The following is a 17,906-nucleotide window of genomic DNA, read 5'->3' as shown; positions in this document are numbered from 1 at the left end:
AAGCTAATTTCAATCCCACCTGCTCCTATTTTCCATTGTGCATGTGATGATAACATTATACCCTACAACAGGCCCAGACATGAAGTTGCACTTGCCACCTTTATGGTATGGTTGCATGATGCCTTGTTTCTTTTGCAACTGGAAAAATTTGAGTACACGCTCAAATGCAATAGGTTCCATCACCACTGGGAGCCTTTGTTTAACTTCATGAAGCATCTCTCCCCTCCGTAAAGGTACCCATAATGAAACGAAGTGAAATTGGCATATTCTCGCTCTTGGTCATCTTTGTCTTCTGCCTGCCTGCCACTCGCGCAGTCGCAGGAGCTACTCGTTCTTTTTCCTTTAAGTTACTGATCTGTCATTTGGGGTGTAACGATACACAAAAATCACGGTTCAGTACGTACCTCGGTTTTGAGGTCATGGTTTAGTTCATTTTTGGTACAGTATGGGAACAAAATGCAAAACCTAAATTTGCTTGTTGTTTAAACCAACAGTTTATTGTAACATTATACAAGCAGGAATATAAAATAATTGCAAAGTGTTGCCTGGTAATCAGTTAAATAAAATGTCCTCAAATAAACAACAAATGTATGAAATATTATTTTAAAAAAAATTCCTAGTAAACAGCTTTTAACAAAACCTTTCCACAAGTAAAGTGCAGCACAACGGTTCCAGCATGAAGCCCTGTTCAGCTTTATTCAATTTTCATATTTTTTTGCCAGAAAAATCAACTTGTTCAAAACTGTCACACTCTATAAGGAATTTTTAAAAGAGAATTAATGTTAAAGAATCCCTTTACTTTTGTACAATTTATTTTATTTTCTATCTCTTACTATTTATAATAATACTTTGAATGTTATTGTGGCCTTAACTGTTCATTTAATGTTTGTTAATATATCTTTTTAAATAAAGTTTTGCAAACAAAAACATTGTGGGAGAGGCAAAAAAAAGTGAGTAAAACCACCTTAAAAATATTTAGAACCACAAATAAACTTGACTCTTGATTTGTTTATTTATTTTGCCATTAAAATTGGCCATCACTTATTAAAATAAAATAACTTCCCCAGGCCACGGCTTCTCAAATCTGGCGACTATTTAATCAGTGCAGCAAACAAGGTCAGTAAGCTAAGCGAGTCCGAGTGAGGAGGATTGTAGATAACCCTCGTCTCAGTGCTTTCAGGCTGCAGAGGAGGGGGAGACCTGCTGCCGCTCAGTGACAACAGAGAGTTTCATTTTCAGTCGCCAAGCATCAGAAAAGTCTCCGGTAACACCAGGAAAAGTAGTTACATTTGTCGCTAGTCGCTTTTGAGAAAATAAGTCATCAAGAAGGTTTGGAAAGTCACCAAATTTAGCAAGAAAGTCACCCAGTTGGCAACACTGAATGTAAACACACAAACGCAAACTCAACTGTGCAGAGCCCTGTACCGAACCGAACGTCCCATACCGAAATGGTTTAATACAAATACATGCATCGTTACACCCTTATCGTTCATCATGTGTGCTTTTGTTTGTTTCCTTTGTGTGTGTGTTTTTTTATTTTTCCTTTGGTTTGTTTTTGGGGTTTGTTTTTGTTCATTTACAACCCCAATTCCAGTGAAGTTGGGATGTTGTGTAAAATGTAAATAAAAACAGAATACAATGATTTGCAAATCCTCCTCAACCTATATTCAATTCAATACACCACAAAAATAAGATATCTAATGTTCCAACCGATAAACAAGATATTTAATGTTTAAACTGATAGACTTTGTTTTTGTGCAAACATTTGCTCATTTTACAATGGATGCCGGTAACACATTTCAAAAAAGCTGGGACAGTGGTATGTTTGCCACTGTGTTACATCACCTTTCCTTCTAACAACACTCAAGTGTTTGGGAACTGAGGACACTAATTGTTGAAGCTTTGTAGGTGGAATTCTTCCCCATATTTGCTTGATGTACTACTTCAGTTGTTCAACAGTCCGGGGTCTCCATTGTCGTATTTTGCGCCACACATTTTTAACGGACGACAGGTCTGGACTGCAGGCAGGTCAGTCTAGTACCTGCACTCTTTTACCACAAAGCCACGCTGTTGTAACACGTGCAGAATGTGGCTTGGCACTGTCTTGCTGAAATAAGCAGGGATGTCCCTGAAAAAGACATTGCTTGGATGGCAGCATGTGTTGGACCAAAACCTGGATGTACCTTTCAGCATTGATGGTGGCATCACAGATGTGTAAGTTGCCCATGCCATGGGCACTAACACACCCCCATACCATCACAGATGCTGGCTTTTGAACTCTGCACTGGTAACAATCTGGATGATCTTTTTCCTCTTTTGTCTGGAGGACACGACGTCCATGATTTCTAAAAACAATTTGAAATGTGGACTCATCAGACCACAGCACACTTTTCCACTTCACGTCCATCCATTTCAAATGACCTTGGGCTCAGAGAAGGCGGTGGCGTTCCTGGATGTTGTTGATGTGTGGCTTTTGCTTTGCATGGTAGAGTTTTAAATTGCACTTGTCGATGTAGCGACGAACTGTGTTAACTGTCAGTGGTTTTCTGAAGTGTTCCTGAGCCCACGCAGTAAGATCCTTTACACAATGTCATCGGTTTTTAATGCAGTGCTGCCTGAGGGATCGAAGGTCACGGGCATTCAATGTTCGTTTTTGGCCTTGCTGCTTACATGTAGAAAGTTCTCCAGATTCCCTGAATCTTCTGATTATATTATGGACTGTAGATGATGGAATCCCTAAATTCCTTGCAAATGAACGTTGAGAAACATTATTCTTAAACTGTTGGACTATTTTTTTCATGCAGTTGTTCACAAAGTGGTGATCCTCGCCCCATCTTTGCTTGTGAACGGCTGAGCCTTTTGGGGATGCTCCTTTTATACCCAATCATGACACTCACCTGTTTCCAATTAACCTGTTCACCTGTGAAATGTTCCAAACAGGTGTTCTTTGAGCACTCATCACCTTTCCCAGTCTTTTGTTGCCACTGTCCAAGCTTTTTTGAAACGTGTTGCAGGCATCCATTACAAAATGAGCAAATATATGCACAAAAACAAAAAAGTCCATCAGTTTGAACATTAAATATCTCGTCTTTGTGGTGTATTGAATTGAATATAGGTTGAAGAGGATTTGCAAATCATTGTATTCTGTTTTATTTACATTTCACACAATGTCCCAACTTCAATGGAATTGGGATTGTATTTATACAGTATGACTGGTAAAGGGAGAGAGCTGGCTGATATGATGGAGAGGAGAAAGGTAGACATATTGTGTGTGCAAGAGACCAAGTGGAAGGGAAGTAAGAGCAGGAGCATCGGCGGTGGGTACAAATTGTTGTACCATGGTGAGGACAGGAAGAGAAATGGTGTTGGGTTCATTTTAAAGGAAGAGTATGTTAAAAGTGTGTTGGAGGTAAAGCGAGTGTCTGACAGGGTGATGAGTGTGAAGTTGGAAATTGAAGGGCTGATGATGAATATCATCAGTGCATATGCCCCACAGGTAGGTTGTGAGATGAAGGAGAAAGAAGATTTCTGGAGTGTGTTAGATGAGGTGGTGGAGAGTGTGCCCAAGCATGAAAGAGTGGTGATAGGAGCGGACTTCAATGGGCATGTTGGTGAAGGGAACAGAGGTGATGAGGAAGTAATGGGTAGATATGGTATCAAGGATAGGAATGGGGAAGGACAGATGGTCATTGATTTTGCAAAAAGGATGGAAATGGCTGTGGTGAATACCTACTTTAAGAAAAGGGAGGAGCACAGGGTAACATATAAGAGTGGAGGAAGGTGCACACAAGTGGACTACATTCTTTATAGCAGATGCAAGCTAAAAGAAATCAGAGACTGTAAGGTGGTGGCAGGAGAGAGTGTCGTTAGACAGCATAGGATGGTTGTTTGTAGGATGACTTTAGAGGTAAAGAAGAAGAAGAGAGTGAGAGCTCAACAAGGATCAGATAGTGGAAGCTGAAGGAGGAAGACTTGTGTGAAATTTAGCGAGCAGGTGAGAGACGCACTGGTTGGAGGGGAAGCAATTTTGGACAACTGGAAAAGTACTGCAGATGTGGTGAGGAAGACAGCTAGGACAGTACTGGGTATGACATCTGGACAGTGGAAAGAAGACAAGGAGACTTGGTGGTGGAATGAAGAGGTCCAGGAAAGCATAAGGAGAGAGAGGTTGGCAAGTTTTGGGATAGTCGGCGAGATGAAGAAAGTAGACAGGAGTACAAGGAGATGCGGTGTAAGGCGAAAAGAGAAGTGGCAAAAGTGAAGGAAAAGGCATATTGCAAACTGTACAAGAAGTTGAATAGCATGGAAGGAGAAAAGGACTTGTACCGATTGGCTAGACAAAGGGACAGAGCTGGAAAGGATGTGCAGCAGGTTAGGGTGGTAAAACATGCACATGGTAATGTGCTGACAAGTGAGGAGTGTGTGCTGAGAAGGTAGAGGCAATATTTTGAAGAGCTGAAGAATAAAGAAAATGAGTGAGAGAAAAGGCTAGATAATGTGGTGAGAGTAAATCAGGAAGTACACGAGATTAGTAAGGAAGAAGTGAGGGCTGCTATAAAGAGGATGAAGAGTGGAAAGGCAGCTGGTCCATATGACATTCCAGTGGAGGCATGGAAATGTCTAGGAGAGATGGCAGTAAGGTTTCTAACCAGATTGTTTAATAAAATCTTGGAAAGTGAGAGGATGCCTGAGGAGTAGAGACCAAGTGTGCTGGTTCCTATTTTCAAGAACAAGGAAGATCTGTGAGCAGCAATATGGTTTCATGCTGAGAAACAGCACTACAGATGCAATGTTTGCTCTGAGAATACAGTTGGAGAAGTACAGAGAAGGCCAGAAAGAGTTACAATGTGTGTTTGTGGACTTAGAAAAAGCTTATGATAGGGTGCCAAGAGAAGAGCTGTGGTATTGTATGAGGAAGTCTGGAGTGGCAGAGAAGTATGTTAGGGTAGTGCAGGACATGTACAAGAACAGTGTGACAGCGGTGAGATGCGCAGTCGAAACGACAGACTCATTCAAGGTGGAGGTGGGATTACACCAAGGATCAGCTCTGAGTCCCTTTTTGTTTGCAGTGGTGATGGACAGGTTGACGGATGAGATCAGACAGGAGTTCTCATGGACTATGATGTTTGCAGATGACACTGTGATCTATAGTGAGAGTCGAGAGCAAGTTGAGCCTAGTCTGGAGAGGTGGAGATATGCTTTGGAGAGAAGGGGAATGAAAGTCAGTAGAAGCAAGACTGAGTACATGTGTGTGAATGAGAGGGAGCCCAGTGGAATAGTGCAGTTACAAGGAGTAGAAGTGGTGAAAGTAGATGAGTTTAAATATTTGGGGTCAACTGTTCAAAGTAATGGAGAGTGTGGTAGAGAGGTTAAGAAGAGAGTGCAGGCAGGGTGGAGTGGGTGGAGAAAGGTGGCAGGAGTGATTTGTGACCGAAGAATATCAGCAAGAGTGAAGGGGAAAGTTTACAAGACAGTAGTTTGACCAGCTATGTTGTACGGTTTAGAGACGGTGGCACTAACAAAAAGACAGGAGGCAGAGCTGGAGGTGGCAGAGCTGAAGATGTTGAGATTCTCTTTGGGAGTGACAAGAATGGACAAGATTAGGAATGAAGATATCAGAGGGACAGCTCAGGTGGGACGGTTTGGAGACAAAGTCAGAGGCGAGATTGAGATGGTTTGGACATGGGCAGAGGAGGGACCCAGGGTATATAGGGAGAAGGATGCTGAGGATGGAGCCACCAGGCAGGAGGAGAAGAGGGAGGCCAAAGAGGAGGTTTATGGATGTGCTGAGGGAGGACATGCAGGTGGTTGGTGTGACAGAGGAAGATACAGAGGACAGGGTGAGATGGAAACGAGTGATCTGCTGTGGAGACCCGAAAGACAAAGAAGACATGAATCAATAAAAAATAGATTAAACAAACAAACAATACAGGGCCAATCACGTCCAACAGGCTCCTAAGAGTTCTAAGCTATATTGCATAAGCACAAGAAACTTGCGTGTGTATTTATTTGGTGTATCACTGTGAACCAAACTTTCATCAGTTTATCCTCATTATATGACCTTTATAATTTGGAGCCTTACGAGATTATAGCATTTACTGTTTTTGAGTTGTTGCATTAAACCAGAGGGGATAGATTCATTCATCTATGCCCAGGGTTTGAGCATTTTTCTAGGCTCCTTTATCTATTCGAAGGCTTTTTACACCTAGGCCTGTAGCCTCTAAAATGCAGAGTGAATGAATAAGGTCCATCTCGTCAAGCTTATTAACACAATAATGCAAAACTTGTAATTCTCAATCTTCTAACAGTAAATGATAAGTCTTTCATGTTAAAAAAAATAATTTAAGACTCACCTGACCTTATGTTCAATAATTACGTTTGCCCATTTTGCTTTGAAATTAGGTTGCGGTGGCCAGAGACAACTTCAAGTCAACAGTGAGTTTCAGAGTTGCCTATTTACAGTAAATATTTCCCCAAAGGACCCATTTTAATATATGGGCAAGCTTACTGTTGGCCTTTATGGTAAAGTGCTTTTAATGAATGAAAACAGTGCCATCACTGAAAAGAGACTCTCCCATCCTCCAGCGATTCTATTTATGGTTTTTAATAGCAATGCAACTGTCTCTGTAGACAGTTTCTTCCTAAATGTTAGAGAAGCAGTTGATCTTGCAAACCACAAACAGGCACTCCATTACTTTATACCCGAAACGGGGGTAACATATCATTTATGTGCTTATTTAGATACAGTGAAGGACCCCAATAATGTGCAAATATTTCAGAAAGAAAACAGCCAAGCTCACCTTGTCAGCAAAATGTTGGATGATAAAGGCGCGGTTGGACATGCGCGGCTTTTCAAAGAGAACACACTTCTTTAGATGGGTATTGTACAGTTTCTGAGCCCATGAATCATCTGACCCTTTCGGCATCTGTTGTCAAAAGAACAAGTCATTAATAAGAAACCATTTCTACATCCATCTGTGTGTAATTACACCAACTGCTACAGCTATGGCTGTGACTGCTATGAAACTTCAACTCAGATGAACACCTGAGCTGAAAGTTCGGGCAAAACCACAAAGCATTCTCTGCCAACAAAACATCAAATATGGGGTATCTTTTGGAAAGATGGTGTTTATCCATCCAGAAGTTTCAGGAATTTGTAAAAAAAAATTAATCCATGGAATACTGAAGATGCACTGGTGTCTTGTGATGGGTTAACATGTTTATATTACATTTATCTTTTGAATTTCTTTTGAATTAACTTTCCTATTAACTTGTGAAGAGCTTATACTGGTCTGACAAACCTGCAACATCATGTTCGGTCTATGAATATGCATGTGTCACATCACAGGACATGCAATGTCAAGTAAAGCAAATTAAATCAAGCATAAAATTCACTCTTATCAATCCAGAATGATTCAATTACTGAATTTTTTCAGATCTCAATACATACTGGAGAACAAAGACTTGCACTGCCATTTTTTTCCTGCTAATATTAGACACCATTAAGTTGACTCATAGTTAATGCAATGGAACTACTGAAAAAGTTTGGAAAATGACCCTGCACTCCTCGTCCAACAGGTCCAGAACACCCATCTTGGCTTCTATGAGGTTGATGCAGGGTTGATTGTCGTAGAAGTCGATCAGAGTCCAGGGGATCTGCTCCTTCATGTACTCCTCCTGCTCCAGCTTGAAGACGTGCTGCACATGCACACACACAGTAAGCCCAGGTTTAGGTCTGCAGATGTATCAAAGATAAGTGCACAGTATACACTGCCCAATGGCACCCTGTGTAAACACTGATACCATTGACAAGTGATGCTTTACACAGTACAATTCAGTGATTGACCTTTTGACCCCCAAAATCAACAGGCTTCTTGGGGTCACCATGCCTAATGCATATACCAAGTTGGGTGACAATCACACAATGAGGAAAGGCGTTGACATCACAAGATTTTTGCTGAGTATGCTCCAGTGACCTTGACCTTTGACTCCAAAACCAATAATCTTCTTAGGGTCACTATGTGTAATGCACATACCAAGTTTTGTGACAATTAGCCCAGTATAGTATAATGTCACTAACAAGTGAAATGTTGTTGGACTGACTCCCTGCCTGACTGAGTCAGTGACAAACTGACTGATTCCCTGCACATAGTGACCAAATCTGACATCTAGCCCACAGGCTGCAGTGTGGGAAAACAAACATTGTTTCATAAAGGTTAGCTGGTAAACTGTGCAGGACTAACCATGTTAAACTGCTGTTGCAGCTTCTCGTTGGCATAGTTGATACAGAACTGCTCAAAGCTGTTGATATCAAATGTCTCAAACCTTGAAAAGAAGGCAAAGAAAGCAGAATAAACCTACTGAATAATATTTAAGTCAATTCAAAGTTCTTTAGATTTTAGATAATTTTGTTGTCAAAGTGCACAGACGTACCCATAAATATCAAGAACCCCAATGAAGGAGTGCTGTTTGACATTGGTGATCAGAGCCTTGTTGATATGCTCCACTATCCAGTTGAAGAGTTTGGCATAGATATGTTTGGACAGCGCGTCACGGGCATTGGTGGCCTGCAGACGGGGGAGGGGCTTGATGTAGGTCTCCGTGGCCGTCTTCAGTTTCCTATGGCACAGCCATTGAGACATGTCCTGGTACGTCACGCCCACCAGATCGCAGAACGCCGTCAGATGGTGATTGTTGGGCTAAAGAAAAAATAATTAAATAAAAATAAATAAAATCTTTTTTTGGCAAAATTGCCATCCAGCCCAGACTCTGATCTTAGGCTAATATCTCAATGGGCTGCGACAGGCTGCGAATGGCATCCGCGAGGACATTCATGCAGTTCGGCGCAAGGTTTGCAGTCGTTCATCTCCTCGCCTCACTCACGGGGCAGTGCCTGCACATCACTTGAATTTTTAACAAACCAAAAAAGTGCCGCAATGAACTCCCTCGCCAAATCATCAGGTGGATGCCCCGTACCCCTCACCATGTCATCTCTGCGACTAAGAACGTGTGCAACATGTGAGACACCTTGTGAGGGATTGACACTCACTTTCCCTTTTATATGATCGGAATGGAACAGCCCCTCTGGAAGTGACTGAACACTCCAGCAGTCTCCAACCACACTGCTCTGCCGCTGGCCGGCACTCACCCACACACACATGAGCGAGCTGGAAGTGTATATATAAACATACATATATTTTTCCTGGCGCACATATATATGTATGTGCTGGCTGACGAGCTGCACAAATCAGATCTATTGTTTATTTATTTATTAATTATTCAGAGGACACAATTGGATTGAGATTTGTGGCCATATTTTCAGTGCTACTCCAGACGGCATGCAGCGGCCAGCCAGATGCCATGTGCACATGTGCCGGGAGGACCAATTCAGTGAGATTTCGCATGAGAAAGTTATTGTTTTTTATCTCGCGCAATGTTGCGCAACCGCCTCCTCTCCACCAGTCGTGGGTCACTGAGATACTACCCTCATCAGACTCTGATGAGACTTTGATCATAATTAAATGACCTCTTTAAATAATGTGGGAAACACCTTACACACACAGTAAAAAACAAAACAAAACTGTTTTGGGCTGAAAAGTGGTGACACATTTTACTTATTTACATCTATTTATAAATAATAAATAGTTTATAGTTTTCAGTTGTTTTGCAAAAGTTCAAAACACTTTTGCACAGTACTGTTTCTAATGAATAAATGAAAATCATGAGATCTGTTTAAATCACATTCCCCTGACTGCACCACACAGTAACATTATCCTCACAGCAATGATGCTGCTGTCAGAATCTCGGTCCTTGATCTCCACGTTTCCCAGATGAAGTACAGCAGCCAGCACCTGGAACAAGCCCATCTGATACGACTCATTAATACCTGTGGGAGACAAATGCACCCAAAGCACTCAAATTAATACTGAGGATACCAATGACTTACATTCATTATTCAAATCCAAACCTGAAACACGTCTGGCTGGGTGAGGATTAATTTAAAAACTCATACATACATTGCATGTTTATTTGCAGTTACGCCATAAGAGAGTGTGCTCATGTTACCTAGCAAGGTGAAGGCGTGGCGAGTGGTGCCAAGCTCTTTTACATCATCCACCCCATCAATAACGGGGCTGCGGCCCTGTCTGGTGTACAGGAAGTCATTTGCATTACCTGAATGGCACAAAACAGACACCGAATAACTTTAGAATATGCCCAATGATTCATTTTATCTCATGTAAAGTAGGCAGAACTGTGGCATTGAGGACATCGATTCAATTCAATTTATTTATTCAGGTACAAATCACAACATAAGCTCCCCCAAAGCGTTTCACAAGAGCAAGGTCAAAACGTACCCACTCCTTGAACAAGCACACTGGCAACAGTCAAGCAAAGTCAAGTCTGAGAACATACTCTGGTGCAGTGTTTGATTTATTTCAATTCAAGACTGGACAATATTATACACAAAAATAAACAGACATATAAAATAGGATACAAAAACAAATCGACTCTTGAATAATGGAAACTCAAGAAAATGCCAACACTTGCTTCCAGTTTCTTGGATGCGTTGCCACACACAAGCAGTGGTGGGCACAGATAACCAAAAAATTAACTTCAATAACAGAAAATCAGATAACTGAATAGTTATCTTTGATAAAGATAAAACAATAAACCACCCAAAAATGTATCAAAAGTTACAGATAACCGATAACCTATAAATTCCAGTATTGTCTCTGGTACATTTGCAACTACTAATAAACTGAATTTGAGTTTTAACACCACGATTGCTTCTGGTAGCATCAAAAGCGACAACAGACCCAAACAACGAGCCTGCACTTCTGTCTTTGAACATCTTGCCCCCTGCTGGAAGCTCTTGTTTACTACATGGCTTCCAGCACAGAAGCAAGCTGAGAGCAACCAAAGCCCAGCTCTCTACCCAATCACAACGCTCCGGTCAGGCGGAGGTCTTAGAAAATAAAGCAGTGCTGACTTATGGTTTTGATTTATAAATAACATCAATACCGATAGAATAACTCCATTAATGTCAATTCTGTCATTTGTACAAAGTTAAAATATAACATATATCTTTTAATGTTGAATAATGAACTAATTATGAAGTTTTGTAACAAACAGACAGATCGCAAACGATTCTGGGTAAAATGTGCCTCTGCTAAACACTGATTGGTTCAGTCATTCATTATGTAAACCAACACATTAATGTGACGTGTGTTGATGTTTACAGATAAATGTGCTTTTGTAAAATATTCCATTTTTTTATTTGCAAAAACAGGCATTTTTACAGAGCCCTGGAGAGTGGAGTGGAAGTGTCATCGCAAAATGTTTTGCATGTGGAGAGAATGTGCGGTCATTTTATTATATTGTGCCGTACACACGTTTTATGATGTTGTGCGCACGTTTTATTATATTGTAAAATGTGCACTCAATATCGTCTTGACACATAAATGTTAGCTTTACACTGTGCGAGTTTTGGCCCTTTTTGGATGGATGGATGGATGGATAGCGTTATTATCATTGTCATTACAACAACGAGATTTCCACACTCACATTCCACAGACAAACAGCAATTAATCCACAATTATTACTTGTTTACGGTAATAATGGCACACATCAGAATTAAGACAACACATATACATTTGACACTGTTTATGTGCACTAAACTTGAAACAGTCTGTTTTCCAAATTGAGGCGATGCGAGTGTGTGGTAGCCGCTGCAACTGGAGTCGCGCCGCTGCCAGCTTGGGGGGAACGGGGACCTGCCGCAGCAAAAAATCGCGCAGCCCCGGCAGGGGAAGGGGTGGCATGAGCGGTGGCTGGGATGGGGTGTGTGATGGGGGAGCAGGAAGGGAGGTGAAGGGAAAAATGGAGCATACTTCAGTCTTTTGTCCATGTGTAAGTCTGTCAGTTTATTGTCTTTGTGGGTTGAGATAAGAATGGAGCTGAATAATCTCACCAACGCCTGAATAAATTCCTCTGGAGGTAAACAGTGGGCAATTTGTCCATCAGTCTCGATAAAGCCTGGAGTGTTGTGGTTGAGCAGTGAAAAACACTAACAGTTCCACTTGAACAACCAAATCCCAATTATGATATGAATTAAGAATATTCCCAATTATGTACTAAGACTATTCACCGGCCTCCGAAACCTTCAACTTCAACTGCAAGGCATGCATTTTTCAGATGATTTTTCATTCATGCGAGAATTTTTTGGACCGAGTTTCAGGTTAATCGCGCGTCCTGCATCGTGTAGTGTACATGGAGTAACAAGCTGCGTTTAACATCTCACGACCACCTCCTGATCGCCGATCGTATGGTCGAATGAAAATCAAACCTGTTTGATATTATTCTGGTCAGCCGTCGTGAGGGTATCCTGCTGCTGAAGAGCTACACGCATCCAACCGCTCGCACTGCGCATGTGCAAACACCTCAGAGCTATGGGTGCAATTTGGTGGGGGATAGGGGGGACAGAATATGGTATGTCCCCCCCACCTTCTGACATATGTGTGTGTACTTGAAACATGCTATGTCAGTCTTATGTGCAAAACCATTTCAGAATAGTATCTTTGTTTCTGCAAGTTTGTATTTTTAGCAGCACTGACTTGTTTACAACGCCCGTTTCTTGTTTGTCACATTTGGAATTTTCTGGGACTGCATTTGCCCAGATTTGAAACCAAAAATAGCTGCCTCTAGGGACTAGTGTCTACACATAAGTATCAATGGACCATATGCTAATTTACTAAATTCTGAAAGTTAGAAAATGAAATCAGAAAAGCTATCAGAGACCTCAGAAAGACCATCTGCAATTATTGTTATTCTCCAAAATCAGTCTATGCAAGCGAAATTATGTTCAGTATGAGTGTTGTCATTGTGCCACTTCGAAAATTAAATTCATTATAAGTAATTTATCCTAAACTTATGATCTGTTGTTTTTTTCAAATTTGTGCAAAAACAAATCTTGAGGAAAAAAAACAAAATACAGTATGCGATAGTTAATAATTATTAAGAGCCTGTTCTTTCATATTTATGAATACATTTTACCACATTGCAGTTTTTTTTTTAATGAAAACTCAACCTATCATTCTTTTTGAGTTCTACACATGTGGTGATACCTTATTTACACCAGGATGTTAATAAAATCAATGCTGGCTATTCTCAGAATAAAGTACTTATATCCACAGTTTCAAATTGCATAAGTCAAATGCTGTCCAATTTATGGTCTTCTCAAAACATTAAAATTACTGTTCTGGATGCTCAGAATGCATCTGAGCTTATCTAGAAACCGTTGGCTGGGGATCGCTTTAGGACTCCAGACCCCCGGCCTATGGGTCTCGCACTTTGTCCCCCCAATTTCTAGTTCTAAATTGCGCCCTTGCGCAGCACTGTCTTGTAACGTTTTTTAGTTGTTTTGTTTTTAAACTTTGATGTCTCCCATCGAGAGATTTTGTAAATTAAGATTGAAAAAAGCTTATGTTCTGCTTCTGGAAACATGAGTCCGACCTGTGGTTTTTGAACGTACGTGTGTGAGAACATAAATCGGGCGCTCTGAACTTTTACCGTGAAACCATGAGACCGTGAAAACTTGCCAAAACAAAATTCCAGATAATCCGTGTCTGCTACATTTAAGATGCGTGGAATTTAACAAACGCAAATACAATAACAACGTCTATAAACCCAGAGAATATATTCACGAGAGTTTTAGGCACTAGAATTTAATGCTGTTGTCCGTGGAGCCTGAACAGAATGTCTGAAATGCATTTGTCCTGTCGTGAATGTACTGAGATTACCCTATCATACCCATAATGCACTGCTGGGCACAACATGTGCTCACTAAAACCTTAAAAATTAGCGCATTACTTTAAAACTAAAACATATATCTGATATTTTCACTTTATAAAACTTCAGCCGTGACAGTAATTTTAAATAACTTGTCCGAAATTAGTTTGGTTAAAATTTGAACCATAAGTTAAAAATGTATGCCTCTGGATGACTTGGATGATACTGCCAGCATATCAGTATGGTGTTAAAGGAAATGATTTTTTTTTTTTGTGACCAGTTCTCCTTTGCCTGCAGACGATACAGCAGTTTCTCATAGAAGCAGCTCTCTTCTGTTTGCAGAGGGTAGAACTATACTTCTGTTATGAAACTTTTAACAGGGAGGTCTTCAACTGATTTTAAATTTTAAAAATGTTTGTCGCTGTTCAGCTTTGTTTATTACATTATCGGTCTAAAAGTTATCGGAAGATAATTAGTCCGATAATCGTTTTTAAAGTTATCTAAAAAGATAGTCGGATAATGAAAACATTATCTTCGATAATTATCTGTTATCGGATTATCGGAACTGTGCCCACACCACTGCACACAAGGCATGACTGAATCACCTTGGGTCCTGGATGGCAACCAGCCAACGGTCCATCCCCACATCTCAAAAATAACGAGCAGTGTGCCACAGCCAGGTGAAGCAAAGGCTTTGCCTGGTTTTCTCCAGCCACTTGGGTATAAACACTGTGTAAACTATGCGTTGGATCATGAATAGAGAAATGTGCCACACAGTCAAAATGTCAAAGCTGACATTCCCTCAGTGGTAAAGCAGCAGTGGTCAGGAAAAACTCCCACAGGTGTTTTGAATACAGGAAGAAACCTCAAGTAGACCAGACTCAGTGAGGTAACCATCTGCTTTGGCCATGCTACCATGAACAATATATATATCTCTCTCACACACACACACACACACACACACACACACACACACACACACACACACACACACACACACACACACACACACACTGCATCCGGAAAGTATTCACAGCACTTCACTTTTTCCACATTTTATTATGTTACAGCCGTGTTCAAAAAGCAGTGAATTAATTTCCCCCCTCAAAATTCTACACATAACACCACATAATGACAACATAAAATTTTTTTTGAAAGTTTTTTCTTGAAATTTTTGCAAATTTATTAACAATAAAAAAAGCTAAGAAATCACATGTACATAAGTATTCACACCCTTTGCTCAATACTTTGTTGATGCACCTTTGGCGGCAATTACAGCTTCAAGTCTTCCTGAATATGATGCCATAACCTTGGTACATCTATCTTTAGGCAGTTTTGCCCATTCCTCTTTGCAGTACCTCTCAAGCTCCATGAGGTTGGATGGGGAGTGTCGGTGCACAGCCATTTTCATATCTCTCCAAAGATGTTCAACCGGATTCAGGTCTGGGTTCTGGCTGGGCCACTTAAGGACATTCACAGAGTTGTCCTGAAGCCACTCCTTTGACATCTTGGCTGTGTGTTTACGGTCATTGCTCCTCCTGACAGATGAACCGTGGCTTCAGTCTGGGGTCAACAGCGCTCTGGAGCAGGTTTTCATCCAGGACGTCTCTGTCCATTGTTGCATTCATCTTTCCCTCAATCCTGACTTCTTCCATTTACGGATGATGGAGCCCACTGTGCTCATTGGGACCTTCAAAGCAGCAGAAACGTTTCTGTACCCCTCCCCAGATTTGTGTCTCGAGACAATCCTGTCTCAGAGGTCTACAGGCAATTCCAGTGACTTCATGCCGAGTTGGTGCTCTGACATGCAATGTCAACTGTGGGACCTTATATGCAGACAGATGTGTGTCTTTCCAAATCATGTCCAATCAACTGAATTTACTCCAGGAAACAGGATGCACCTGAGCATAATTTTCATCTTAATGTCAAAGGCTGTGAATATTTATGTACATGTGATTTCCTTTTTTAAAAAAGATTCCATAAATCTGCAAAAATCTCAAACTTTTTTACACTGACATTATGGGGTATTGTGTGCAGAATTTTGAGAGGAAAAAAAGAATTTCATCCATTTTGGAATAAGGCTGTAACGTAATAAAATGTGGAAAATGTGAAGCGCTGTGAATACTTTCCAGGTGCACGAACACACACACACACACACACACACACACACACACACACACACACACACACACACACACACACACACACACACACACACACACACACACACACACACACACACACACACACACACACACACACACACACACACACCTGTGTGTTTGAGTGAGTGAGTGAAAGAGATATTTTCAGGTCCTACTCTGACATTATTAAATTTGGGAATGGTTGCTTTCAAGTGTCACCTGAGCTTATTATTAGTGAAGGTAGTCATACATTCTTAATCAGTGGTTTATTTCTACAATTGAACATGTCCCCTCTCTCATTTATATACAACTGTGCTCAAAGGTTTACATACATACCACAAAAGACTCCAAGCTGTCATAAATGTTAAAGGGGGCAATGCACGGTATTAAGAACTAGGGTATGTAAACATTTGATCTGGTTAATTTGGTTACTGGTAGTTTCTGTTGTCATTATGATTTAAAATGAGTAAACGGCTGTTTGACAATAAATGCATTCACACAACCACTAACCATGAGTGAAACATGTTTGTGTTATTCATATTCTCTGAAAAAAAAAAGGCCAAAAAAAAAAAAATCTAAAATTCTGCACAGGGTATGTAAACTTATGAGAACACATATACACACACACACATATAAATATATATATATACACATATATATATATATATACATATACATATATATACATATTAGGGCTGGGCAACGTTAACGCGCTAACGTTGCGTTAATTATTGAGGTCATTATCGCCAACAATTTTGTTCCTCCCCTTAACGCTGTGGGGTTTTTTTTATGTTTTTTTTGTTTTTTTTTTTAGCCTTTTATGACTGTTGTTCGTTGCCTTTTATTTTGAAAGTGTCAGTCGGGAGCGAGCTTATGTTGCTGCTTCCTGCTGATAGCTGAGTTCACACAGAAAACGACACAAGGATCGAGAAAAGTACAGGCTATGCAATGCACAACAAAACAAAATGCAGAAAGAACTTTTGAATGGACATTTTCGGTACAAGGTTCTACAGAATCAGGCCCGGATCCAGACCGGTTTGGACCGATGCAGCTGCATCGGTCAAATTTTTTTACGCATTGTTCGTCATCGGTAAAAAAAAATCTTGAATAACCCCGAATAGTGCCGAACATGTCCCTGCGGTGAACACAGCTTTTCGGTGGTTTTCATGTCAACCTATAGTCCGTAAATTATACGGATTTTTCAGAGTTTCAGAGTCATACGGCGTACAAATAAAGTCGGATATTCAGGGTTTGGTCTATAATCAACCGTTCCTGCAGCGCGGCTCCACTTTGAAACCATGAACCATTGAAGCAATGCTTCGATCCAGTAGCTCATTGGTTCTTTGATTCACTGCTCTACAAAAACGGCAAGTCCGCTTCTTAACCCCTTTCAAAGCCATTAAAATATCGTCAGTCACTTTTGTGTGGATTAAAGTCACTAACTGGGACTCTTGTCTTGTTGCTGTCAAGAAACGAGAATCGTCCTCCGTTCCGTTCACACAGCTCGAAACGCTGCGCGGCCGAGACCAGAGTCCGGTCAGAATTAATAACTTCAAAATGAATCGCCACTTTAAATAAAATGACACCTCTTTCCAAACGTTGTAATACAGATAAGAAACTACAATAGACTAAAACGTTTTTTTCCTCCCAAAACGAAACATGCTGTATTTTCTTTTCAAATTACATTCTGAAGTGAAGCACAGCGAGCTGTAGCTCAGCTCAGCCTCAGATATATGGAAACACATTCATGCCAATAATGCCTGAAAGGAAATGCTTTTGACAAAAACTAGATTTTGTTTATTCCTATTTATGTCCAGAGATCAAGGATTCACCATGTAGAGTTTATTATGTCCAAAGTTTAAGGATCCAGTGACCAACTTCGTATTTATTTACTTTAAGACTCAATAAAATGTTCAATTTCAATTCAATTTAATCGGCTTATAAAGTGCCAAATCACAACAAAATCTAAATATA

General features: G+C 40.6%; 1 protein-coding gene across 3 annotated transcripts in view; it reads right to left on the bottom strand.

Moving 5' to 3' along the window:
* Positions 1–17,906, bottom strand: part of myo5aa (myosin VAa) — a 208,208-nt gene that overhangs the window by 88,867 nt on the left and 101,435 nt on the right. For all 3 annotated transcript variants that reach the window (XM_034186870.1, XM_034186852.1, XM_034186861.1), the window contains exons 8-13: positions 10,066–10,173; positions 9,780–9,886; positions 8,434–8,699; positions 8,244–8,325; positions 7,558–7,698; positions 6,801–6,926 (exon numbers count right to left, since the gene is read on the bottom strand). In XM_034186870.1, the coding sequence (XP_034042761.1) occupies positions 6,801–6,926; positions 7,558–7,698; positions 8,244–8,325; positions 8,434–8,699; positions 9,780–9,886; positions 10,066–10,173 (830 nt within the window). The remainder of the gene's footprint in view (positions 1–6,800; positions 6,927–7,557; positions 7,699–8,243; positions 8,326–8,433; positions 8,700–9,779; positions 9,887–10,065; positions 10,174–17,906) is intronic.

The sequence above is a fragment of the Thalassophryne amazonica genome, chromosome 2, assembly GCF_902500255.1.
Source record: "Thalassophryne amazonica chromosome 2, fThaAma1.1, whole genome shotgun sequence".
In the NCBI taxonomy this organism is placed as follows: domain Eukaryota; kingdom Metazoa; phylum Chordata; class Actinopteri; order Batrachoidiformes; family Batrachoididae; genus Thalassophryne; species Thalassophryne amazonica.
The sequence above is the reverse complement of the archived record's forward strand: the minus strand, read 5'-3'. Positions and strand labels throughout refer to the sequence as shown.